The sequence below is a fragment of the Microtus pennsylvanicus genome, chromosome 9, assembly GCF_037038515.1.
Source record: "Microtus pennsylvanicus isolate mMicPen1 chromosome 9, mMicPen1.hap1, whole genome shotgun sequence".
In the NCBI taxonomy this organism is placed as follows: Eukaryota; Metazoa; Chordata; class Mammalia; order Rodentia; family Cricetidae; genus Microtus; species Microtus pennsylvanicus.
Window position 1 is genome coordinate 105,135,931 of NC_134587.1, and position 26,842 is coordinate 105,162,772.

Consider the following 26,842-nt stretch of genomic DNA (forward strand, 5'->3'; position numbering starts at 1 on the left):
AAATACAGTCTCAAAGGATATAGGGATCAAGCAAAAGAAACATTCTTACAATTGTTCCACTTTCACAAAATATGAATTCAATTTTCCAAAGTTCATTTGAAAACAAAATAAGAGTTCTAGGCACAGTGTATACTCAGGAGATAAATCAATGTCAAGGCAAGCAGAAGTGTCATAGAAAGAAAGATACAGGGTGGATTCGTAAAAGATCAAAAGTGAAGGCTTGCATGCACGCAGGCAAAGGAAACGGCATTAAAAGCAGAGAGGAGCTGGGAGGATGACCGGTGAGTAGGTGTGCTTGCTCTGGGAGCATGAAGATATGAGTTTGAATCTCAGCATCCACATAAAATCACAGGCATGGTTGCACATCACTGTAAGCTCAGCATTGTAGGGCAAAGACAGGCATATCACCAGAGTTTACTAGCTGCTCTTAAAGCTGGAAGCAAAGTTCTGGTTCTTTGAGAGACCCTGTCTCAAGGCAATAGGTGGAGAACAATAGAGAAGACATCTACTCTGGTCTCTGCATGTACAGACATGGGCCTGTGTTTTGGCACACTCACGTGAAAGTACCATACACACACACATATACACAACACACACATCATATGTACATAAAATTCACACCATATACATACACATCACACACGTACAACACACAATCATATGTCATACACACATACATACATAGGTAATATACACATATACCATATACACACAACACATATACACAGAAAAAATGAAAATGTTAATAAATGGAAACAATTTGTGAAATAGACAATTTGTGCCCACGTAGCACAGAAGTGAACAAGTCATCCATCAACCATACAATCCTTTTATCAATTATTTCCTATTGCCGTGAAGAGACACCATGATCAAGGTATCTTATAAAAGAAAGAGTTTATTGGGGACCATGGTTCAAGAAACTTAGAGTTCTTGATCATCATGATGGGGAACATGGCAGCAGGCAGGCATGGAGCAGTAGCTGAGAGCTTACATCCTGATCCATAAGCATGAGGAAGGGATGGAGGGAAAAGGAGGGGGTGTCTGGCAATGATCTAGGTTTCTGAAACCTCAGAGCCCACATCTATGACCTCCTCTAACAAGGGTACACATCCCAATTCTTACCAAACAATTCCATCAACTAGGGACCAAACATTCAAATACATGAATCTATGGAGGCCGTTCTCATTCAAACTATCATCAGGGCCTTAACACAAAAGAGTTCATAAAACAGCATAGCAACTATATCCCAGGAGGATGGCTAGAGAACACTGAATAGCAAGAAGAGATACTTCCTGACTAAGTTACTATGATTCAATTCAAGAATCCCTAGAGAAATTCTTCTGGCCTTGATGCAAAAGTTATTTTTAAAGGAGATAAATGAAAGATTCTTAATACATTTCCATGGCATCATTCGATGTTAAAAGAAAGCCTATAAAATCCCCAGTAAAGTGTACTCCAAGCCCTTAAGCCCAGCCAATCTGTCCTGTTAGCACTACAAAGACGGTCTGTGTTAAAGCATTTATGGTTGTCTTTGTGTTTCTTACCAATTAAACACAACCAAGAACTGAGGGATGGGGGTGTTATTTTAAGAAAACTAGATAAATGCAACAAATCAATTTAAATACAGAATTTGCCTTTTGAAAAATATAAACTAAGGATTGCAACCCCTAGCTAGGTAAAAACATAGGCGACTAAACTTGTAACGTGGAGGAATCATGGAGGAAGGAAAGCATACGGAATGTGTGGACTCTCTTTTCCTGCTGCAATTCTTTAGAAAATCCAGGGTGATACTAAAATATGATTAAAGGACATTAAAATCCCAATTATAATTTGTTCTGTGAGTGACTTTCTGAGCATGAGAAAGATCTCTTATGAACTGCTATCTCTCCATAGTGAAGCGCATTTGCTAGAAGCCTGGTAGTCCCTTCTAGCATACTCAGGTTTTTACTACAAACGTAAAGAGATAAAATTTAATTCATTAGAAATGCAAATGTAAGATGATATGTCATGTGAACATGTAAGATATGTCCTGCAGTATGAAACTACTCATAGCCAGTGAACTATCATTCCATCCAATGTATATCAGGAAAGGTCATGTGAAATGGTATTAAATTAATGTAAATAATGTTTACCTGTGGGTTGCTTTTAAAATAATCTATCCTTGTTTTGTTCTACGTTGCTCAAACATCTTGTAGTAAGCAAGTAATCACTTCTATAAGCTAACTATCAATCATAAATTAGAAACTCCAAGATGATGAATGTTATTCCATGCTATTATGTGCGTAGATATAATATATGTAGTTGTGCTTGCCTTAGACAGAGTGTATAGGGCAGAGGAGTCTCCGTGGACTTGCCGTAGACAGAGTGTATAGGGCAGAGGAGTCTCCGTGGACTTGCCGTAGACAGAGTGTATGGGGCAGAGGAGTCTCCGTGGACTTGCCATAGACAGAGTGTATAGGGCAGAGGAGTCTCCGTGGACTTGCCGTAGACAGACTGTATAGGGCAGAGGAGTCTCCGTGGACTTGCCGTAGACAGAGTGTATGTGGCAGAGGAGTCTCCGTGGACTTGCCGTAGACAGAGTGTATGTGGCAGAGGAGTCTCCGTGGACTTGCCGTAGACAGAGTGTATAGGGCAGAGGAGTCTCCGTGGACTTGCCGTAGACAGAGTGTATAGGGCAGAGGAGTCTCCGTGGACTTGCCATAGACAGAGTGTATAGGGCAGAGGAGTCTCCGTGGACTTGCAGTAGACAGAGTGTATGGGGCAGAGGAGTCTCCGTGGACTTGCCATAGACAGAGTGTATAGGGCAGAGGAGTCTCCGTGGACTTGCCGTAGACAGAGTGTATGTGGCAGAGGAGTCTCCGTGGACTTGCCGTAGACAGAGTGTATGGGGCAGAGGAGTCTCCGTGGACTTGCCGTAGACAGAGTGTATAGGGCAGAGGAGTCTCCGTGGACTTGCCGTAGACAGAGTGTATGGGGCAGAGGAGTCTCCGTGGACTTGCCGTAGACAGAGTGTATGTGGCAGAGGAGTCTCCGTGGACTTTGTTCTCTGCCTCCACCATCATGAAGACTCCAGGAGTGAACTCAGGCCATCAAGCTTGTGCAGAAAGATTTTTTTTATCTATAAGCCTTTTCCCTGGCCCTGGATTTTAAAACAAACTATAAAATATTGGGTAGTTTTGAGGTAAGGTACACAATGGGCAAAGGGCAGAAAATCACCCACAGTATAGTCTTCAGTGTCAACCAGAGTTGACATGCTCTGGGCTGAAGTTGGAAAGAACATCATAGCAACAGCCAATATTAATAAATAGTCCGTTCATGGTCTCCCAGTAATTGGTCAAAATAATTGTGTCTAAACATTTAATTGGCCAGAGTTTTCCCCCATTTTATTGAAAAAATCATTTTTTCTCATGTAAACATTCTGATTATAGTTCCCCCCTCTGCTCCTCTACTGTTTCCATTAACATCTCCCTCTACTACTCCCCACTCCTAACCAGATCAACCCCCTTTCTGTCTCTCATTAGAAGACAGTCTTCTATAGAATAGCATAGAACAGAACAGATAAAAGCAAAGCTAACCCATTAGAATTATACAAAACAAACAAATACAGGGAAAAGAGCCCAAGAAAAGGCACAAAAAATAAAGACCCAATCATTACATACTCAGAAATCCCATAAAAACACTAAACTGGATATCATAATATATATGCAAAAGACCTATAGGGTAAAAAGAGAAAAGAAAATATAGATATAATAAAAATAAATATAAAATATTTTTAAGAATAAGATAATTTTTTTTTAAAAAATGGAAGAACCCTGACACAACATTGTGAGAAAAGGCACCACCAAAGCTATTGGTTGAGTTCATTTTCTGTTAGCATCTACTGCTGGGCATGCAGCCTATCCTTAAGAGTAGTTTGTTTCCCTATTGAGAGTCCCTTTGTGGAAAACTAAATTTTTGTGTACAAGTGGTTTTCAATTGGAGATTGCTTCTGGGTTAGGGATGGAAGAATGTGACCACCTCCCCTTTTATCTATAGGACTCCAACCAGTGCAGACACCTGCAGGCCCAGGACACGATGCCCCAGTCTCTGTGTGTCCATATGCTGATGTAGAGGGCCCTGCTTCTTAGTGTCTTCCACACTCTCTGATAACTCTTACAGTCTTCCTGCGTCCTCTCCACAGGGCTCCCTGAACCCTGAGAGGAGGGATTTGATATTCCCTTTAGGGATGAATGTTCACGATCTCTTGCTCTCTGCATAATGTCCGGCTGTTGAGCTCTGTATTTGTCCCCATCTGTTGCAGAAGGAAGCATCTCTGATGATGGTTGAACAAGGCACTGATCTCTGAGGATAGCAGGATGTCATTAGAAGTCATTTATTGATATATAAAATTATATATATATATATTATAAATATATAATGTATACATATATATTTGAAAAGTAGTATTTGATTTTACTCTATGTCCCTTTAGTCTCAGATTCTTGGTCACCCAAGCAGTGTATGGATTTCATTTTTAGAGGCGGCCTTCAGTCACACCAGATATGAGCTGATGACTCCACAAACTTTGTGCCCCCATTGTCCTAGCATGTCTTGCAGGTAGGACGCTGTTGTAGACCCAAGAGTTTATATAGTTTGATATTTAAGTTTCTCGTTTGCTAGTGTGCAGAGTACTGACCTGTACCAAAGATGCTAGCATGTAGGGATGAAGGCTCCAGGCAGACACCAGCTCAACTTCTGCATGCTCAGAAAGCTGTGTAGGTGTTGTCTTCAGCAACGGGGCCTTGCCATCAGTTTGTGACAAGTGGCCAGTCTATTGTCTGGGTAACAGCCTAGATGGTTTGGGGGCTCCCACTATATTCCTTTGGTTTAATTGGCCAGACTTTAAATTTAGGTCTGAAAAAAGAATTACTTTTTCCAGCTATGCTTGGTGATTTGTTCTAGCACTATGCTTTGCAGAATCTCCATTGGCTGTGATTTGAAAATAATCTTTTTACCATGTTCCTACAGAGAATGAAATACCCTAGGTACTCCTGATCTTACATTCCACGTTTTCAGAGCCCTGCACATGCTTAGAAGCTCTTGGCTGTCCAGCTGATACCCCACTCAGTCTCTGCCCCGTTCCCTCCTGCTCTGGGAATCTGTCTTTGTATGCACTACCCTTGCAGTCCCTGGCTCTCAGATGCAGCTTCCCTCTTCCATTGCCGGGTGACTTTAGTGGTCTCTCAAAGATGACTTGACCCTAATACAAGCAACTTGATTACAAAAGGATCCCTCTTGTGCTCTTGAGCTAGGATGTTGAGAGCGACTAACCACATTCTTCTACTGATCTCCACTGACTTTTTAGTACTGTGAACTTAATGAAAAGAGATTTTAAAATAGGCTAAATCTTTCAAGATTTATAATTGGATAAAATAAGCTGGTTTTTTGAAATCATGGTAAGTAAATCATGAAGCTGGCTAACCTCGGCTTATATGTGGGTTCCACACATAAACGATGAGACCCACTGTTGCCCAGTAGAGGGTTTCTTGTCACGTACACACCAACTCCACCCGTGCACCCTGGGATAAAGGTCTGCTGAGCACTTATAAAGATGAATTCCTGCAGCCCTCCTGCCACAGTTTTAAATCCAGTCCCTTCAGGCTGGCAGCTTAGAACAGGTAATAGACTGTGATTCAATCTGCTCCAGATGCAGGGCAGCAAATGAAGGCAGTCTTCCGCTGAGCCAGGGCCTCTCCCTTGTTCAGTCATCACTGATGTGAGTTCTATGAGCACCAGCCAGCTCCTGCCTGTTCCTGATGATGCGGAACCTCATTTGCTGGCCTCTGAGAATCTCACTTTTGTCTGGGAGCCCAGGCTCAAGTCAGAACTGAAGGCAACGTATGCTGCAATGGTTTACCCAGTCAGAACTGAAGGTCACACACCCAGCATTGGTTTGCCCAGCCAGAATGACGGTGACATTTGCAGGGCTATTGACTGACCATCCTTCCTAGATGGTCCCTCTAAGGAAAACGTACTTAAGCAGGGATTTTCTAATTGCTTTAGGGAAAGGCAAATAGGAACCGTAAACTTTGTATGAAGAAAACTGAGTGGAAGGGAAGAGAAGGAGCCTTTGCACGTGGCAGGGGAAAGGCAGGCAATGACAGGGAATGAGCAGGACCCCCTGCAAAACGAACAAACCTGAAGTTCTGCATGAAGTGCCGGAACTTGTCCACCCTCCTCGCCAGGGGCACGATAACGTTGATAAGTGTGTTGGCCATGTTGAGCTTTTCCTTTTTCACTTTCATGATGGGGCCAAAGGGCCGAAACAGGACAAGGCGCTGGAATTCATGGGTGTGGTCCCCTTTGAAGGTGAGCTCATACAAAGTGCCCTTATCCCTTTCTGTTCGGTATATCCCTGCAAAGCAAAATGTGCAAAGATGGTCTCAGAAAGTGAGTTCTGGCTATTCAGTATTGTTCTATAACCAAGATCTACCACAAATGTCTTCAAAATTAATACTAGATTTCCATATTCTGTGATTAGAAAACTGGAACCATAATTAATATATAAAAAATCTGTCTCAAAATCAGTTATGAAACACTCATAAAGCCACAGGGAATGCTTGTAATATTAGATACAAAACTATTTATATATTTAGAATCATTGAAGAAAGATGATTAGGAATGCAGAATAAGTCCAATGTAATGTAGATTAGGGTGTGCTCTTTACTGCTGTTGTATACATTTTATGATAGCATTATTATGTGAACATTACAGCTTATTTAATTTAAAACTGTATATTAAAATTACTTCTTTGAAATCATATCTACTTCTGATGAAACAACTCTCGCAATTTGTGGGGCATCTTGGAAGAAAATAGGCTATAAACACATGCACCTCCCACCCTAAACTCCCAGAAGCATCAAGATGATGCTTGAAGTATCCAGTATGATGGCAGGCACACATCATGGTTAGTCTCCCACCTCCTGCCTCCAAGCAGTGTGATTGATAAACTCAGACCAGAAGCCTATGTTAACTTTCAGGCCCCATGGTAGTTAGTACTGAGGAAAACGATTTCATTTTCCCATCCCTCATTTACCTCACAGGAAAAACAATACCCTAGTGGCATAATCCGGAGGCTGATACAGGAAGGTCACAAGCTGAAGGCTTGCCTGGGCCACAGAGTGAGTCAAGGCCAGCCTTCATTACTTAGTGGATTGTTGATGTGGCTCAGAGATAGAGCACTCACTTAGCATGTACCAGGCCCTGGGCTCAACCTCCAGCACCACCACCACAAAAGCTGGTGTGTTTACCAGTAGATTCTTACAGGGATGGGTGCATAGGAAAGCGCACATGCATGCTGCCCTCATCTTTACCCTCCCTTCTCCTGTCAGTGCTGGTGGAATGTGGCATGTCAGGAAGGAAGAGAAACAAAAAGCTCACACTGCCTTCCATCTGTATTGAGTCACCAAGTGTCATCTGTCAGGTTGAAGACGCAGCTTGACCATCTCATTCATCTCTCAGGAGGATGCTTCCACCTGATAGAACCGCCACATAGAAAGACCAATCAACTCCCTAGGTCCAATTTCTTCCCTAGGATTACCGGCAGGGTGGGTGTTTTTCTTAAAGGTAGACAAAAGTTAGTAACATTCAACAAATTCAGAGAGAAGCTTTTATTTTTGATTTTTGCCATATTCCCCATTCCGCATCTACATCTTATTCTTCAGCTCATGTTAGCTGGAAATGTCCCTCCTCATCTGTGCTTAGCTACAAAAAAGGATCTGAGGGAAAATCCTGGCTGATGGTGAGTTACTGCTCTTGAGGGCATCCCTTCTTCCACTCTCCTGCTTTGTTTCTTTTGTGGGAAACACGCATCTCCTATACACACTGCAAGTTCTGTTCTTTGTATTTTGACTTTCAGGAACGTTTTCATCCTAGAGCTCTGGTCTTGTAGCCTCTTTGATTTCATGCGAAGTTTAGATCTCTCTGCGGTGCAGAGAAGGGTCATGCGCAGTGAGTTTTCAGTTGGCCTCATTTCCCGCAGTCATCCAATGGGCACAGTGCACCAGCAGTGAGCAAGGGTGACTAAAGGAATTGGTTCTCTTCTGAAGCCCTTGCTGCTCCCTGGGGTATCACAAATGGGACATCCTGCTCTGCTACCCCCAATGTCAGGGATGCAAGGAGAATGGCTGAGCTCCTGTTCGGGAAGAACTCAGTATCCTTCTGCAACCGGTCAAAGAGAGGAGGTTTATTTCTTTGGGGGCTCTAGGGACTCCCTTTGAAAATATCAAATAGTACCTCAAAGTCTGTTAATTCTTTTGGGCACTTAGTCCCAAGTGAGGAGACAGGCAGTTGCTTAGTCTACAACCTCTTCATCCAGTCCAAATGAGGCCCAGTTGAGTCACATGGGAGTCCAGTTGTCACAGCTATATCCTTGACGTTGGTGGCTGAGCCTTGACAAATGCTTTAGTTACTTGGTGTCAGCCGTATAGATTCCCCATCCAGCCATAGACCTGGGAAAGGCTGTGTTCAGTTTAACTTGCAGATAAAAGCACACAGGTGAGTAGCGGTCCCGGAATCTAGAATACTGTTTGCAAGAGGAACTGAGTTTGATCACCAAAAATCATATAAAAAAGTCAGGGTTGGCTGCCCAGGCTTAAATCTCCATCTATCTTATCATCATCGTTATAAATCTGATTTTAGACCCCTTTGATGTGGGAGTGTCATATATCAATCCGTTGATTTCATTGGTTAAGCAATAAAGAAACTGCTTGGCCCTCATAGGTTAAAACATAGGTGGGAGGAGTAAACAGAACAGAAGGCTGGGAGAAAGAAGCTGAGTCAGGGAGTCGCCATGATTCTCCCACTCCAGGCAGACGCAGGTTAAGATCATTCCTGGTAAACCAGCTCGTGAGCTACACAGATATTAGAAATGGGCTAGTCCAGGTGCGAGAGTTAGCCAAGAAGAGGCTAGATAGAAAGGGGCCAAGCAGTGCTTAAAAGAATACAGTTTCTGTGTAATTATTTCTGGTAAAGCTAGCCGTGTGGGCGGCCGGGTGCTGGGGATGCAGCCCCGCCGCTCTTATTTCAACACCCCTTAACTACATCTATTTTAAACATGACTTATTTAAAATCATCCCCAAACTGGGCTCCACCACACTGGGTTCACACTTGCTACCCAGCCACTGTCACCAAGCACACACCGTTGCACAACCGCATGCGAAGGCACTGCCCTCTACCCTGTCAGCTCAGAGGACAACAACTAATGGAGCACCGTGCTCTGTGGAATCTTCAGTAATCAAAGCACAAAGGATCAGACAGCAACAACCAGAGGTGGGGTGTTTTTAGCATGACACGTAGCCAACACAGGAAAAAGCCATACAAACACCTTTCTTACACAGACTGGGCATTCCTAATTGGAAAACTCAAAACATGAAACTCAAGTCTAAACAATGCTCATAAGTTTTGCATTTTAAATCATTTTAGGTTTAATATTTTATGATCTCATTGGTAAAATGTCTGCAAATATTCCAAGATCTAAAATCCTTTATAATCTGAAACATGTCTGGTGTCAATCGTTCCAGATAAAAGATGTACTAACTGTGGGCTGGACTATAAGTATAAAAACAAGACCTTTATGGCTCCAGCTTGGATCCTGATTAGACACACCTCTGGGGCCTGCAGGCCATTCCTTACTTTGGGTTTGGTGTTTCAGCTCTCTGTGCAAACAGACTAACACAATTTTTTTCTTACTCAGGATCCAGCTCTGTAACCAATGGCTAAAAAGGTGCAGCCAGTGGAGGAAGGAAACAGCTCCAGAGTTGCTGTCTGCGTGCTCCCTCCCCTCCCTTTGCCCCTTTCCCCCAATATGGGAATGAAACCCATGACTCACTGATGCAGAGTAAGTAGGATTCTACCATCCAGCCACACTCCCAGCCCTGCTGCAAAGCCTGTTCCTTACTAGGCCAAGGACCACCTAGCTAACTAGTTCTTTCCCATCTTTATGTGCTTTGGTCACCATGGAGATCAAGATGACAAAAGATAAGGGATGTACCACTTCCTGCTGTCACTCCACATAAGTGCACTTAAGATGACCAAGGTTGAGTGGCTGGCTGAGTCCATGCAGAACTCCTTAAACCTCTCACCAGCGAACACCTTCTTTATTCAAGAATCCCACTCACTCTCTCTGGATTCATCCCCACCTTTCCAGTGTTCCTACTAGGAACCCAGGTTTCTTACCTAGAACCCAGGATTCTCACCTAGAACCAGATCTCTAACCTAAATAGCTGGCTGTAGTCAATGTTCTGGCCTCCAGGTCTTGATTTACACCATATGCATCCTTTGGTCCTTAAACTGCTTCCAGTACCGTTTTGTCCTTGCCTCGCCTATTTCCCAGGCTTCAAGACCCTCCTAGTTTGGTACCAATCTGTTGTCATAACTGAACATCTCGTCACTGTCGCAGGTGCAGTCTGGGCTACAGTGAAGCTGATTTAGATTGAAGGCATGTAGCCACTTGTCTCCACGGATAATCTAGAAGGAACCCTTGTGTATTTTCAGTGGGAAAGTAAAATGGTGCCGCTGCTATGGAAAAACCTTGGAAATCTCTCAAAGAGTTAAATATATGTGCACAGCCATATGGTTTAGAACAGCTAAGAGAGACAATTCACATGTCCATTGAGAGACGGCTAAACAAAATGTGGTGCATGCACAAAATGGAATAGCATTAGATAGGAGAAGGGAATGTAATTTGACTCGTCCGACAAGAGTAGATTTTGAGACACTGTGTTCAGTGAAGGATGCTAGTCACACAGTAAGACATCCTGTGTGATGTCTCTTCTACAAGGCACCCAGACAATCAAAATAAGAAGCAGAGAGTAGAATGAGGGTGACCAGGAGTCAGGAGCGGGAGAAATGAGGAGTTACTGGTTCACAGATAGGCTTGCGGGTTTTCTTTTTTTTTTTTTTTTTTGTACTGCTAGGAATTAAACTCAGGGCCCTGCACATCCTAGGAAAGCAAACAGACACAGAGATACAGTCATAACTCCAAGGTTTTTGTTTGAAAAGATAAAATTATTCTGGAGAGGGATGGTGGTGATGACTATTAATTTATGTGACTATTCTTAGCATTACTGAACTAAATAAATAAAAGTTGTTCTTGATCGTTAATGGTATGTGAGTTTTCCACCACACTGCTCTCCTCTGGGAAGATCTTGCACTTTTTCGCAGGCACCCAAGTTCCAATTGCTTCTCCCTCCTGGCCTTTCTAATCTCTCCTGCCTCCCTGGGGGAATTTTTCTGCCACATTCTCAATCTAAAGTGATCCCTCATCTTCCAGACATTTTTTTTTCTCAGTCCTTAAACGTTCCTTTACTAAATCACTTTCTTGGTACCCAGTAATGAAAAAGGATGTGGAGATCGTCTGGTCCAGACATATGAGCAAACAGAGACCCTGAGAAGCCATCGCTTATCTCAAGGACCCATTTGTTACTGGTTCCCTGGTTCCCCTGGAGTCACTTGGCATGCAGCAGTGACAACTGGAGTGGAGGAATCTGGGGCATGGGGAGCTGCTGCCTGGAGGTCAGAATACGCAGCGCAGAGGGCGGAGAAGCCTGCTGCCCTTGGCGTCTGTGCTCACAGGTGATCCTTGCACTCAGCTTTCTCTTCACTTCACATGTAATTCTGACAGTTACAGAAGAAGCTGCACCCCAGCCTTTGAAAAGCATGGGTTTTGTGGGGGAAATAATTTTCCAATAAATAAAGAAGACTATAGTCATCCTTCCATATCTACAAAGACGTTCTAGGATCCCACAGGGTACCAACCTATGAGGAGGATTCTCAAATTCCTTATATTAAATAGCACAAAATTTGCATATAACCTGTATGCTTTAAGTAATTTTGGTTGCTCATAACCCCCCCCAAAGAGCAGCCTTTACATAAATATTTGTTTCCCCTCTTGTTTAGGGACTAATGACATGACAAGGTCTGCACATGCCCAGTACAGCTGCGATCATTTTTGAGTAGTTTCAACCCAAGGTTGGTTCAACGCAAAGGTGCTGAGCCTGTGAGTACAGAGAGCTGACATCAGGGGAGGAAGATCAGTAAAAGGCAGGAGAAAACAGATTCTGGTGAACTGTCAACAGAGCGCTGCAGTTTAGAAATAACATATTACAAAATCTAAAGACTGTCCACCTGCTTCTCGCTGACTCTAGAGCGACTCTGGAGGAACACGCACTACCCAAAGTGCACAGGAAGAAAATCAGCCGCGAGCAGAGAAGGATTTCCTCGAAAAAGATGCTATTCCCCCTTTTGCTATCTGCTACCGCAGCTATCTAGGCAAATTTCCTCCCAGTGCATTTGGTCGTGTCACAGATTTAATTAGGCAAATCTGATATCTAGTTCTTCCTCTACCCAGACTTTCTGAGAACCCCACTTAACTAAAATTATTTCCTGCTTCCTCAGAAGCACTAGCAACTGTTTTTCTTCAACCACAATAAGCCTGCTTGGATTAGAAAATAAGGAGACAACAAAGGTGCATTTAAGATTCCAGTGTTTTCGATGTAAGGCGTCAAGTTTTCCTTCTGACTGCCAGGCTGGGGAAAGTGGGACTCATTGACCCCACATTGTAAGAGACGCTGCTAACCAAGAACAAGGTCAAGATTCAGAGGGTGGCCTTCTAAAGGATCTGAGTTCAGTTCATAGTTCCCACAACAGATAGCTCCGGACCATCTGTAACACCAGCTCCAGTGACTCACATACCCTCTTCTGGCCTCCACAGTCACCTGCACACATGTACTACACACACACACACACACACACACACACACACACACACACACAGAGAGAGAGAGAGAGAGAGAGAGAGAGAGAGAGAGAGAACAGAACTTTTCTGATAGAAGAATCACGATTCTGAGTGTATATACCAGAGAAGAAAGCACAAGGGTAAACGAAACAGATAAACTATATGGTAGGCACATCACAGAACCAACCTGAGCAGTCAGACGGTAGACAGAAATGCATCCCCACCTTATGGAGTTAGAGGCAGTGAGTGGGTGTTTCCTGAGGCCCCAATCAGAGGGAACACTGAGGAAAACAGCAGCATACAGGAAGACACCGAAAACAGCAAAACAAACACCAGCCAGCGTCCTCAGGGTAGACAGGCTTGACAGAGCTGAGCAAGGACGGAGCGCAGAAGTGCATAGGTGTGGGACAGACATGGGAAAGGAGGCTGGGACTCACGGAAAGCCATGCCACTCATACACATACCCACTTGGTCATCCCCACAGGCATTGCTTCATCCTGGGCCACAGAGAAGCCTGTTTACTGTTTGAACAGGTCTTAGGACAATGACCTGAATAGGCAGATGACAGGAAATGAAGTCAGGAATCAGCAGGAAGGAACTACCCAAGAACAACAGGAACTGGTAAAGGTCCTAACCACATTGGTGTCCACAGATAAGATAAGGGAAGGAAGAGTATGGCTGGTGACTGCGGCACTGGGGGGAGAGCGTGGGTGGACGTGTATCATAATTGCAGCTCCAGAGAACACATTACGCACTGGACATACTGACTTTAGCATCTGAGTAAGTAGGCTGAAGTCACTAGGGAGACTTTTACAGAGCTGTTGGTTTGCATTTTCCCATACTATAAATGAAACCTTTGGGCATAGGTAAGACAATCTAGAAAGAGTCATCAGACAACGAAGTGAGTGCTAACTATGTTCAGAGTACTCTTCCTAACATTCATGATATGGAAGCAACCTCAGCATCCTTTGGTCTTAAAGAGGAAAATATGATGCTATTTGTGACAATGTGGATGGAGTCAAAATTCTGCTGAGGAAAATCAACCAAATACTAAAAGACAAATATTGAATTCTCAGTTACAGTTGGAATCTAAAACAAGAAACAGAAAAGGAAGTAGAGAGAATGGTGATTGCCACGGTGTGGAAGGGGAAGAAGGGATAAGAAAAGGAAGATGGAGGCTTAAAAGTATCAAGACTCAGCCCAGAGAAGTTTAGTTTGTATGGTGATCATGAGCAACAATACTGTGCTTCCACATTAGTTAAAATAGATTTTATTTTTAATTCTTACCACACACACACACACACACCAATGAGGTACTTGGATGTCAATAATCTTTGTTAAATCTATAATGTATACAAAAAATCAAAGTATTACACTATATGCCATAAATATACACAATTATTGTTAGTCACTTAACTACATGGAAGGATAGACAGATAGATAGGCAGATCAAGAACCAGGATACGGATGTAGGTATGCTCACCTTCAGACACAGTCTACGTGGATCTGCACAGAGGGACTGAGAAGTCTCAGTGACCAAAGGACTCAGGGATGAAAGACAGCAATGTCAGAGAACCAGTGCCAAGTACAAAATACTGTTTCAAGGTCTGGTAAAAGGAGAACCCAAGGGGCTGGAGAGATGGCTCAGAGGTTAAGAGCATTGCCTGCTCTTCCAAAGGTCCTGAGTTCAATTCCCAGCAACCACATGGTGGCTCACAACCATCTGTAATGGGATCTTGTGCCCTCTTCTGGCCTGCAGGCATACACACAGACAGAATATTGTATACATAATAAATAAATAAATATTAAAAAAAAGGAGAACCCAAACAGCCCAGGGAATGGGGCAGATATCTCCTTAGTGATCGCACCAATAGTGGCTTCAGCCAGGCTGGGGTCCATCTGAAAGCCGATGGGCGTTAACATAGTGGCAGAGAGATGAATGCTTTCCTTCCATTTTCCACTGTCAAGTTCATTCTTCCCTGAGAACCTTTGCCCTCTTTCTCTGGTGTCTGAGGTCTTCCCCAGGGGACTAACCTGGCTAGATTCTTTCTATAACATAGGCCTCAAGTCAGCAGCTGCTTCTCCCGCCCAGCCTCTACTTCATCCTCTGCAGCCTCCAGGTCCCCGCCCCAGCCACTGCACCATTGTCCAAGCCCCTTCACCCGCTCCTGTTCATCGCTGCTCCCTGACTAGGCAAGCACTTTAAAAAGTGGAGCTGTTTCCAACACAGGGGTCAGAGTAGATGGGGAATGTCCTTGACCAGAAAGGGATACATACATTTGGACCGAAGGTAGAGGGACTTACAAAAAGACAGATGGAGAAACAATTTCTTATGCTGAGGGAGAGGAACAACGAGTAGGTAATGAGAACACATGGATGGAATGAGGACCTGAGAGGCCCACAGCCCAGAAAAAGACTCAGTAAAGACATGGAATTTATATATCCCCAAACAGGTCAGAAATAGGAGAATGGGGTACAGCATTTGGAGCAACAAAGTAAGGAATTAAAGGTGGAATACTGGGCTTAAGAGGGGTGCTACTAGGGGTTGGGATGGTGATAGTATGGATCGGAGAGGAAACATGCAGGGAAGGCATTCCAAATTACCACACTGGCACGCCCAGGCTGGGGACCAGAAGACTACGGTGATGTCAGGGTGGGACCTCAGGGGTCCTTCCTCCCTCCCTCCCTCCCGCCCTCCCTCCCTTCCTCCCTTCTTTTATTTCTCCATCTTCTTTTTCTTCTTCTAATGTGTGATGAATGCATTTGACATTCAGGAAAGATACCCATGAAGAGACCAGAGCAGGATGCCAGCATGTGTCATTCTCTGTCTTGATTCCTGGAGACTGTGTCTCTTACTGTACCAGAAACTCACAGTTTTGCACATCTGGCTATCCAGTAAGCTCCCGAGATGCACCTGTCTCTGCCCCCAAATGCTGGGTTCCAGGCATATGAAGCCATGTGCAGCTTTTCACATGGGTGCTGGGCGTTCAGACTCTGGTCCTTTTGCTTGCAACGCATATGGCTCTTCCCCATCGAGCTATCTCCCCAGCGCCTTCAGGGCTTGTTTTGCAGTCGCAGAAGAGCAGCTGGCAGAGAAAGCACTAAGATAATGCCTCACTGTTTAGGGTCAAGCTCCATAAGGCTGGGAGAGAGGGCCCAAAGTCTTACACTACTGAGCAAGTGTTTGGAGGAACAGTCTGGGCTGCAGAAGGAGCAGCGAAGTCTAAGAAGGGCCTTCTTAAAGAACAAAAGAGACTCAAAATGTACATGCAGAAAGAACCAACAGTAAAAAAGTGACCAAAGACAGAAATCCTAAAAGAGGAATGGAGGAAGAATCAATTTGAAGATGTTAAGATTGTTGGGATTTTTAATTTTAACCTGCTCCAGGAGAGACAAGGGCTGACAAAGTAGTCACACTGGGAAGTGGGCATTTCTGCCTCAGCACTTAAGTTTTCCAGCCCCAGATAACAAAGCAAGCTGCCCAAAGCCTTAAGAACACCTGTTTTGGTCTCTAATTCTCCTCCTTTTGGAATTTCAGTTTCTTAGGAAGAAATGGGAGTTCTTTCTCTGGCTTTATTTTAAGAAACCAGTGATTAAAAGTTATGGGTGTGCACCTAAGCAAACCGAAGTTGAAGAAGTCAGGAGGTGAGGGGCAAGGCTAAGCAAGTGGAAAGCACTTTGGAGATTCCAGACCAAAGAATCGTGGCAGAGAAGCCAGAGCTGTCATTAAGCGAGGTTCACTTCTCAACAGCTGCCAAGACTTTCTCTCAAAACAGAGCACAACTATCTCCTCAGAATGCTATGGAAAAGCAGGAGATTTAAGACAGAAGCAGGCAGAAGCGGGAGTTAAAGGATCATGGCCCAAGGGATGTGTGGCCAAGCTGCTGTCTGTGGTCCACCTCCGACTTTGCTACACACTTTTGTCTGCCTGACTTGCTACCAAACTAGCAAGAGAATGTCTTAACTGAGATGTACATTTACTCTGATTTACGTCTGGCTTTCCAACCATGTTCACAAATACTCTTGTCTTTTAAATAGTTTTCAAATAGATATGCTTTTTCTTGTTACAGGTAGGTAAACAGAGGCCTTTGAAACATTTAAATAAGTAACTTAGTCAAGACTATACATGATGTGTTCACATATGGGTGGACATATGACTGCGAATTCAAGAGTTACGCCACGGTTCAGCTCTTCCAAGTAAATCAGCTTTTCCATAAAATGACGATTTTTAATGCCCTTCTGTTCTTTCTCATTGAAAGTGGCTTTTAAGAATAGAGAAAATTATGATGCTTCAAAAAACTAACCAACTCCCTAACGTGCATCAGAAAGCCAGTCTTAAAATTGGCCCATGAAAAGAAAGGTAATGTATTATTGATTCCTTGAAATCAATATTTATTTGTCTTTCAGATCTTGTTAATAACAATATTCCATTTTTCAGGAGATACAGTGAAGAACAAATCCACGTGTGTAAAATATGCATACCTGGTGCATAAGCAGCGCTCAGCAAGGTCAGCACTGCAGGGTAGCTGTCATTGCTGCCATTGTGTCATTCCAGTTTGTGCTATTGGCCATGGAGCATCTGACTGCCTTCAGTCACATAGGCTGAGACTTCAGACACAGCACGTCTGCTCCTGTGTTGGCATTGAATGGTCTTGAAGGCAGAACTCAATTACTAATATTTTTTAAAGTTGCCATTGTAGACCTAGATGGTTTTCCTATTATTTATTGATATTTATTTTTACTTTTGTTGATTCTTTGTGGATTTCACATCACACGTTCAGATCCCTCTTATCTCTCCATGCCCTGGCGTCTGCCCTCTGCCCTTGCCAATCTCCCCTCAAACATAAAACCAAATTTAAAAGCAAAACCAAATAGCAAAAAAAAAAAAAAAAACAACAAAGAGACAAAGCAAAACAAAAACAAACAAAACAAAATGCAACCCCTCCCCCCTCCTCTCTACCTCCACAAAAAGAAGAATCTTGCTATGGAAGCTGTAGTGTGGTCCACTGAGGCACACAGTTTACCCTTTAGTCTGTCCATCCTTACTAGCAAGTGTCCGTGCCAGGAGTCATTGGTCTGGCTCAAGGCTTCTGGTTTCTGCTACACCACTGATTAAGAGCTTTCACTGGGGCTCCTCTTGGATACCCTGCTGTTGTCCCGTGTCATGGAGATCCTGCTGTTTAGCATCTGTAGATTCATCCCCTTCACATGCTCCAACAGTTCATAGATTCAGTGGTTTGGGGTGGGTAGACTCATAGCCCTAGTTTTGGGCCTGGGTGGTAGTTGGGTCACCTCGCTGGCTTTCCCTCAGCATCACTGCCTAGATGAGCCCTCCAGCACTGCCTTGACTAGCTCCTTCAGTACAACCCACAGCAAGGCGCCCAGCCAGTTCTGCTCTTAGGCCCTGGGATCTGGTTCCCTCAGTCATATGACCAGGGTCAGCAAGATACAGGCCCCTCTCCCATTTGCTCCAGGGGGCCTCTGAAGCAAGGTGCGGGGTCAGCTATCCTGCTCTCAAGCCCTCAGGATTGCCCCCGCCCCGGCATCCCCAACAACAAGGTCAACTCTAGTGTGCTGCCCAGGTGGGGTGCACAACTCTTGCTCCTGTGTGCTGCAGCTGGTGTAGGGCAGGGCCAGTTCTCCCCCTGGGGCAGAGGGGAGGGGGCATCTTTCCCTCAGTCATGCTACCTCATGGCAGACAAGAGGTTGGGGCCAGCTATGTTACTCTTACCTGCTTCCCTGACAACAGGATCAGAGGGGAAGCGCTGTAGTCAGTGAGGGTAAGAGCCAGCTCTCCCATTCAATGACCTCAGGGCTAGCTATCTCACCTGCCACAGGTGTTATTGGGTGGGGGAGGGGTGTCTTGTTTCCCCTGTTATTGCAGTAAAGATTTTTCTGTTATTTTAAAGAGTTTTGTAATATGTATTCATCTGTGTGATATTTGAATCAATGTAAAATTTCAACAATATTACAGAAATATATTTAAAGAGTGTGAAATGCATTTTTAATTCACAATGTTAACTGAAAATGTTGACTCATTGGTTCTAATGCCTTTCATCTTACCACTTTAATCATTCATACCGGCTAGCAAAATCTCATATTCCATGATGCCCGAATGTTTGCTCACAATCACTAATGTAATTAGAATAGATCACCTCCCTCTGCCAGATAAACTGTCTTTCAGCCCTTCCAGACAAATTCTGAGATTGGTTAATATTCAAGCCAGAGAGTCTCAGCTCAGTCCTGGCTTTCATACTTTGTACCTTAACCAATAGCCCAGGATTTCTGCTTCCTGGTTTTAAGAATTGGATCCCTTTGAATCCTCAAAGCATCAACATCAACATCAACAGCTTTGTACTTCAAGGAACATCACAAGTGACATCGTTTATGTCTGAGCGATTTAATTAGCGAGTGGTAGGAATTCATCTAGTTTCACAAATAAGTTATAAGATTGACTCCACTAGTCCCATGGGAGAGAATGTATGTGTATTTCTGAGCCTACAAATAGGCTGTAACACACACACATACACACACACACACGCACACACATGCATACACGTGCACATACACACACAAGCATGCACGCAACACATGCACACACACACACTGGCTCTAGCCTTGGGTGTTTTCAATGTTATGTTGCTAAAAGTACTGTGGCAGTTTTGAATAAGAATGGCCTCCATGGGCTCATAAACTTAAATGTTTAGTCAGCAGAGGCAGTGATTGGAAAAGATCATGAGGTGTAACCTTGTTGGAGGAAGTGTGTCACTGGGGGTGAGCTATGAGGTGTCAGATGCTCAATCCAGGCCCAGTCACCTGCTCTTCCTGCTGTCTGCTGATCTAGATGCAGAATCTAAGCCCCCTCTCACGCACCATGTCTGCCTGCATGCTCCCATGCTTCCCACCATGATGACGATGGACTAAACCTCTGAAACTGTAGGACAGCCCCAATTAAATGCTTTCCTTTGTAAGAGCTGCCATGGACATGGTGTCGCTTCACAGCAATAGAACAGTGACTAAGGCAAGCATGTTCTAACCAGCATGACGATCTTCAGTAGCTTCCCTGGAGGTTAATGTTCTGAGAAGTCCTGAACCACGCTTTCCTTCAGGTCCTTAGAGACTCACATATGCTCACATTCTCATCCCCTCCCTCCCACTCTGTTCTGCTACCTACACACACACACACACACACACACACACACACACACTGATTCAATGGGAAAATACAAAACATGACAATAAAGTAAAAATCATGTTTTCTTTGGAGTAATAGCGTAGTCGGAAACAATTTAAAATACTAACTACTGGTAAATAGAAGGTTTTCCATCCCAAAGGGGTTATTCTTATTGAACAAACAAAAAGTACACTCAGGATGCAAAACTGTGTCTTAGTCAACTAATCTGTGTGGTGGCAAGTCAGAAAGTGACCACGTCAGGGACTGTTCTTGCAGAGCCTGCTGACATGGAGCAAAGAGACGCCTAATTTTTAAATTTCATTCCATCACTGACTTGTTCTATGACTTTGGCAATATCTAGCCAAAAAGCCTTGGCTTTCCCGTCCCTAGAGCACAGGAATTATAAACAACAGCAACTTTCAGTACTTATGACTCGGCAACAAGCCGGAAGAGTATTGCACTTTGGGCTATGACAGTCTCTACAGTCATTCTGCCAGCGTGACATGACTACACACTACACTGAAGGATCAAAACAATATCATAGGATGTCAACACAACACGGCTTCAGTTTCACATGCTAATTTAATGAGAGGATTTTCTCCTCAAGCTTAAGTGAACCCATAGGGTTAGATGGCATTTAACCTATTTAGGAGGATTTTTCTCCTCAAGCTTAAGTGAACCCATAGGGTTAGATGGCATTTAACCTATTTAGATGTTTCCCTGTTGGAGTAGGTGTGGCCTTGTAGGAGAAAGTGCATCACTGGGAGTGGGCTTTGAGGTTTCAGAAGCCCAAGCTAGAGCCAGTGTGTGTGTGTGCATGTGTTGCGTGCATGCTTGTGTGTGTATGTGCACGTGTATACATGTGTGTGCGTGTGTGTGTGTGTGTGTGTGTGTGTGTGTGTGTGTGTTACAGCCTATTTGTAGGCTCAGAAATACACATACATTCTCTCCCATGGGACTAGTGGAGTCAATCTTATAACTTATTTGTGAAACTAGATGAATTCCTACCACTCGCTATTTAGGTAGTCCATATATTTCCTAGATTTTTCCTCAAATGAGTCATGGCCTCCAGATCCTTTGACAGTGTGCTCATTAAAAGAGATTTCTGTCTTCTCTCTTCCCTGAGATGTGACTGTGCTTTGAGTAGGGAGGAGACAGAAGGGGTGGAGTGTCCACTTTTTTGAGGGACAGTTTACTTTTGGATCCTGGAATGCTATGGAACAGGTTCCAGTAGCCTGAGGATACCTTAAGCATAAAGACATAAGACACAGACACGATATATGCAGACACTCCTGACTGTTGTGACCCCTCAGTCCGGGTGTCAGATCTGGGAGTAAACAATGGTTTAGATGATTCTATCCCCTAGACGTAAAGTCCCCTCCCAGCTTTCCAGACAGATGGGGACAGGGGCTCGCCACCTTCGCCTGTCTTTTCTGAATTCCTTATTTCACAGAATGGGGATACTAAGCCATTAAATTCTGGTACAGTCTGCAATGTAGCCATTATCGCTAGCGTATGAGTGCTTGGTAATTGTTGGTGGGTAGAAATTTTGCTTTTATTATATTCTCTGACAAACTCACAACAGGCAAGCATGCTGTGCTCAGAACTACCATGTTAAATTATATCTGAAAATGGAAGCTTTAATGTCCTACCATCATAAGGCTCCATTGACTCTGTTTTATTGGTAGACTCTTTTTTTTTGGGGGGGGCGGGGGTTTGAGAGAGAGTTTCACTGTAGTTTCAGAGCCTGTCCTGGAACTAGCTCTTGTAGACCAGGCTGGCCTCGAACTCACAGAGATCTACCTGCCTCTTCCTCCTGAGTACTGGGATTAAAGGTGTGCGCCACCATCGCCCGGCTTTTATTGATAGACTATTGTGACATACTATACAGAATATGAGACTACTCACCCTCTACGTGGAGCTAGAGAGTGTGAGTACCTTGGTAGGACCTTCACTCTCTCAGAGTAAAAAGTTCTAAATCCACAAACACAGCAAAAATTATTTGGCCAAGACACCAAAGTCCTGAATGCAGTTGTTCATAAACTCAGTCAATTCAGCCTAGAAAAGTTTTCAAAGTAGATAATGGTAGAATTGTATCTTGGCTACAGTGTCAGCAGCAAAGACAACCACTTAGTCACATTCGCATTGATAACTATAGTTATTTTAACCCCTTTGTTTATGAATGAAATTATGTTGTGATGTTGACATGATGTTAGCGCTTCAGGTTTCAGGTGTAATGTAATAAAATAGTTCTGAGTGTAACATGCTGACATGCCGTAAGTTTTTCAGAAAATATAGCTTGTCAATGAAAATGTACATTCATTCTGTAGCTAGTTAATCCAGGAAACAAATTCTAATATATCAGTATTTATCTTAAGATATACATATATATATATATATATATATATATATATATATATATATATATACATGTGTGTGTGTATATATAATAAAGAAAAGGCTTAGGGAGAGAGCTGCGTCTATTAAGTGCTTGCCATGCAAGCAGGAGGAACGCAATTAAATCTCCAGAACCCATATGAAAAAGCTGGTCTTGCTCGTGCTCCGTCTCCTGCTGCTCCTGATTTGGACCTTGAGATTTCTGTCCCGTGCTCCTCTGTCTCTGTCTCCTTTCATCACCTGATGAAGGTTAATATTCATGAGGATGCCTATGTGTTTGTCTTTGGGTTCACCTTCTTATTTAGCTTCTCTAGGAACATGCATTATAAGCTCAATGTCCTTTATTTATGGCTAGAAACCAAATATGAGTGAGTACATCCCATGTTCCTCTTTTTGGGTCTGGCTTACCTCACTCAGGATAGTGTTTTCTATTTCCATCCATTTGTATGCAAAATTCAAGAAGTCCTTGTTTTTTACTGCTGAGTAATACTCTAATATGTATATATTCCATACTTTCTTCATCCATTCTTCCGTTGAAGGGCATCTAGGTTGTTTCCAGGTTCTGGCTATTACAAACAATGCTGCCATTAACATAGTTGAGCATATACTTTTGTTGTATCCTACTGCACGTACTGGCTTTGGGGGAGCCTAGGCAGTTTGGATGCTCACCTTAGGAGACCTGGATAGAGGTGAGCGGTCCTTGGGCTTCCCACAGGTCAGGGAACCCTGATTGCTCTTCGAGCAGATGAGGGAGGGTGACTTGATCAGGGGAGGGGGAGGGAAATGGGAGGCGGTTGCGGGGAGGAGGCAGAAATCCTTAATAAATAAATTAATTAAAAATAAAAATTAAAAAAAAGCTGGTCTTGGAAGAACTTGTAATCTCAACACTGGTAAAATATAGCTGAGAGTCCTTGGGGCTCATCAGCCAGCCTAGACTTACTCGGCGAGTTCCAGGCTAGTGAGACACCTTCCTCAAAAAATAAGGAGGATAGTACTTGAAGAGCAGCACACAAGGTTGAGCTGTGGCCTCCACAGCCATTGCACATGTCTTGTACATCTGTACAAACATATGTACCTGCACATGCACAGACACCCACATACACGAGAACAACGCGGTGATAACAGGATGTCCGTAAGGAATTTACTTCAAACTCAGTGACGCAGGTGTTAGTGGGGAGGTGTGATGAAGAACTACCAGAAAACGATATTTTTATAAGGCAATTTAGAACAAAGAATATTAATAGAGAGACAAAGACAAAGCACATTATAAAATAATGAAAAGATAAATTCAGGAAGGCACAATAGTAACATATATGCATCAAACAATGAAGCATCAAAAAACATAAAATGAAAACTAACAGTTGAAAGAATATATGGATCTACAATTATATCTGGGGATTTTAGTAACCATTTCAGGGACTGACAGTCATGCTGACCGTAAGTCAGGAAGAACATTGAAGATGTGGACAGCCCAACAACAAACAAGGCTTAATCAACAGCTGGAGAATATGTCACCCCAACAGCATAAAGCACACATCTTCACTCACTCTTAGAAACATAACTGGAGCCACAGAATAAGCTACAGTTTTAAAAGGATTGAAATACAAACAATGTATTTTGTGATTGTAAAGGAATCATAAGAAAAACCTGACATAGGAAGACAAGACAGGGCTGGAGAGATGGCTCAGTGGTTAAGAGCACTGACTGTTCTTGTAAAGGACCTGAGCTCCATTCCCAGCACCCACATGACCACTCAGCTCTCTGCAACTCCAGCCCCAGTGGGATCTGCTGCTTCTTGTGGTCTCCTCAGGCACCTCATGCTTGTGGTGTGGACGTACATGCAGGCAGAACACCCATATACATAAAATAAAAAGAGATCTTTTAAATAACAAAAGGCAGATGAGTTGATTTTATAAACTCTTAAACAACATACTTTAATCTCTAGGCCAAAGAAGTGCACTTAAAAATTTTAATATACAGAACTTAATAATTAATTTGCTATAAAGGCTAATAGAAGAGAGTCAGGACCGCAGGCCATCTGCCAAGAATCATCATTTTAAAGCAATTGGGTTTAAATCCTTTTTCTGACAGTCAATATGTAGACTAGTTACCTACCAAGGTCGCCCTAACTCGTAACAGTACAATATGAGAAGGTGTGCATGAACATTGTAGAGTACTGGCCTCTTCGGTGCAGCGTTCAGAAAACGTGTCACTGTCTCTCTTTCTATGGGAAAGTCATGAAACAGGAACTCTCTGAGAGCTTGGGGAGGGGGGGCTAGATTCAAGTCCCAGCCGAGCAATCTTGGGAAAAACTTCTTTCTTTGTCTCTGAGATCCCACTCCCAGCATAAATCTATTCCTAACGTGACAGCTGTGTGGTCAGGACAGTGCGAGGACACATGAAGCCCCTCTAGCAATGCACAAACTATCTCAGGCACTCCATCAATGTCAGGACGTTACTTCAGGCTGTGGGGAGAAAAACTCAGTTCTTCCGAACGTGGTCTGAAGCCCTGTGCTTGTTAACAGAGATGGTCGTCCACATTTAATGACCTCCAACAACAAACGCCTGAGTCCCTCACAGACTTGGACACTGTTAGCTATAAGGTCTGACCGCCTCTCAGTCTGGTGATTTCTCTCTGTCTCCGTCCACATCTGTGGCTGGACTATACAATCACCTGGGAGCTTTAAAAACGTCGACACCCTGACTCTGCTCCCACAGATTCTGATTTAATTACTTTGTAGCATGGCTTATGCTCCCCGGGAGACTGTAATGTGCAGGCAGGTTTGGAAGGCATCGCTTGGGGGAATATGATGTCAACACGTCCATAAGCTAGTGACTTCCATGTGCAGCCAAAGGCATTCCCAAGCAGTCTCGGGGTACTTGGCCAACCAACATATTGTTGCATTTTAATTCAAATCTAGGAGTTAAGTGAAGACAAAGATAATGCCTTCTCTTTCTCTCCCATTGAGTTCCTCTATTACCATAAATTGCATTGGTAAAGTAGTGTTAATGTTGCCAAGGTCTAATGTGTGAGGGGCATTTATCCTTTGAACGCCACTGTTCAGAACAAACAGGCAAGAATAGCAGTAAAACCTAGAAGCACTTCAGACTTCTGCGTTCATTGTTCTCCTTAAAAGGCTCCCTGGTGCCTTCTGTAGCTACTCCTTTGAACCTAAAATCCTCGTCATTTTACATTATTAATGTTTGGTGGTGGACTTTTCTATGAGAAAAAAACGTATCTAGGACATACCGAGAAACCTGAGGTGTCTGGTGAATGGATGATTGGGTGGTGCAGTGCAAAGATCAAACATCAAAGGTGAGACGGTCTCATTAATGGCAGCTCTTACGGGACATGGGCTGCCAAGGCGTGAGGGGATAGATGTGGGCGAGTTAAACGCAAGCTGTAGGGTAGGGCTTCCTGTGTAGAATCCTTATAGCTGTCTAGAACACAAAGACACCTCAAAAGTCATGGAGTCAAATAAACGAAAAACAAATCACTTCACCATCCATTCCTTCTTTGCATAAACTGACAGTTTAACTGGATTGGTGTGCTCCCATTTCAATGGGAGATTATGTCTAAAAAAAGGGAAAAAAGATGAGAACAGTTGAGGAAGATACCAGATGTTGATCTCTGGGCCTCACACGCGTGCGCGCGCACACACACACACACACACAAACATGTACACACACATAGAAACACACATCAATAACAACAACAAACAAGCAAACAAAAACAAAACAAAGCCACACACACAAATGTTGAGCTGTATCAAATTACCGACACTTTCAAAGCAAAGGCCAGCATTCAGGAGACCATGGGAAAAGTCTTTCAAGAATAAATACTTAATCAGTGACAGAAGTCACATTTCTCAATGTGCCACTTTGAGGGAGGGGTGTATCAGCAATCTCAAGATTCCGAACACTGCCCTTTGAAGTGTCAATAATTTGATATAGCTCAATGTGCATGTGTGCATGTGTCTGTCTATAGTCCAGAGATCAACATCTAATGTCCTCCTCAATGCTCTTGTCTTTCTTCTATTTGTTTTTTTTTTTTTAATTTACTAGGTAGACTCTCCCACTGACATGGAAGCTCATCAATTCAGCTAGACTGTCAATCAACAAGCCCCAGGGCTCTTCCTCCATATGCATGCCCAGTCTCACATAGCAGCTGGCTTCTTGCGTAGGTGATGTAGACTCAGATGGTCCTCATCCATACATGGCAAGGACTTTACTGACTGAGCTGTCTCCTCAGCTTTCCAAGGTAACATTTTCCTCCCGTAATTACACCAGAAACCAAGGAAACCACGTCATCGGTCTCATTAATTCCTTGTTTTTCTCTTTCTTGGATTTATTATGTCTTGATGATAGTATTAGAGGCTTATAAAAAATTCCAGTGCCACCAAAAATGTGTAAGAATTACTGTTCTATCCTGGCAAGTATGCAGAATTAAGGGATGCTCGTGTAGCTCCCAGTGTGAAAGTCTCAGACTGTTAGTA

General features: G+C 43.4%; 1 protein-coding gene across 8 annotated transcripts in view; it reads right to left on the reverse strand.

Annotated features, from left to right (window-relative positions):
• The window catches only part of Csgalnact1 (chondroitin sulfate N-acetylgalactosaminyltransferase 1), a 329,616-nt gene that overhangs the window by 35,901 nt on the left and 266,873 nt on the right, over nucleotides 1–26,842 (reverse strand). For all 8 annotated transcript variants that reach the window (XR_012911873.1, XR_012911872.1, XM_075986922.1 and 5 more), the window contains one exon: nucleotides 6,178–6,394. Coding sequence is in view for 6 of the 8 variants with exons in the window: in XM_075986922.1 (XP_075843037.1) it covers nucleotides 6,178–6,394 (217 nt within the window). In the remaining 2 variants the exon portion in view is untranslated. The remainder of the gene's footprint in view (nucleotides 1–6,177; nucleotides 6,395–26,842) is intronic.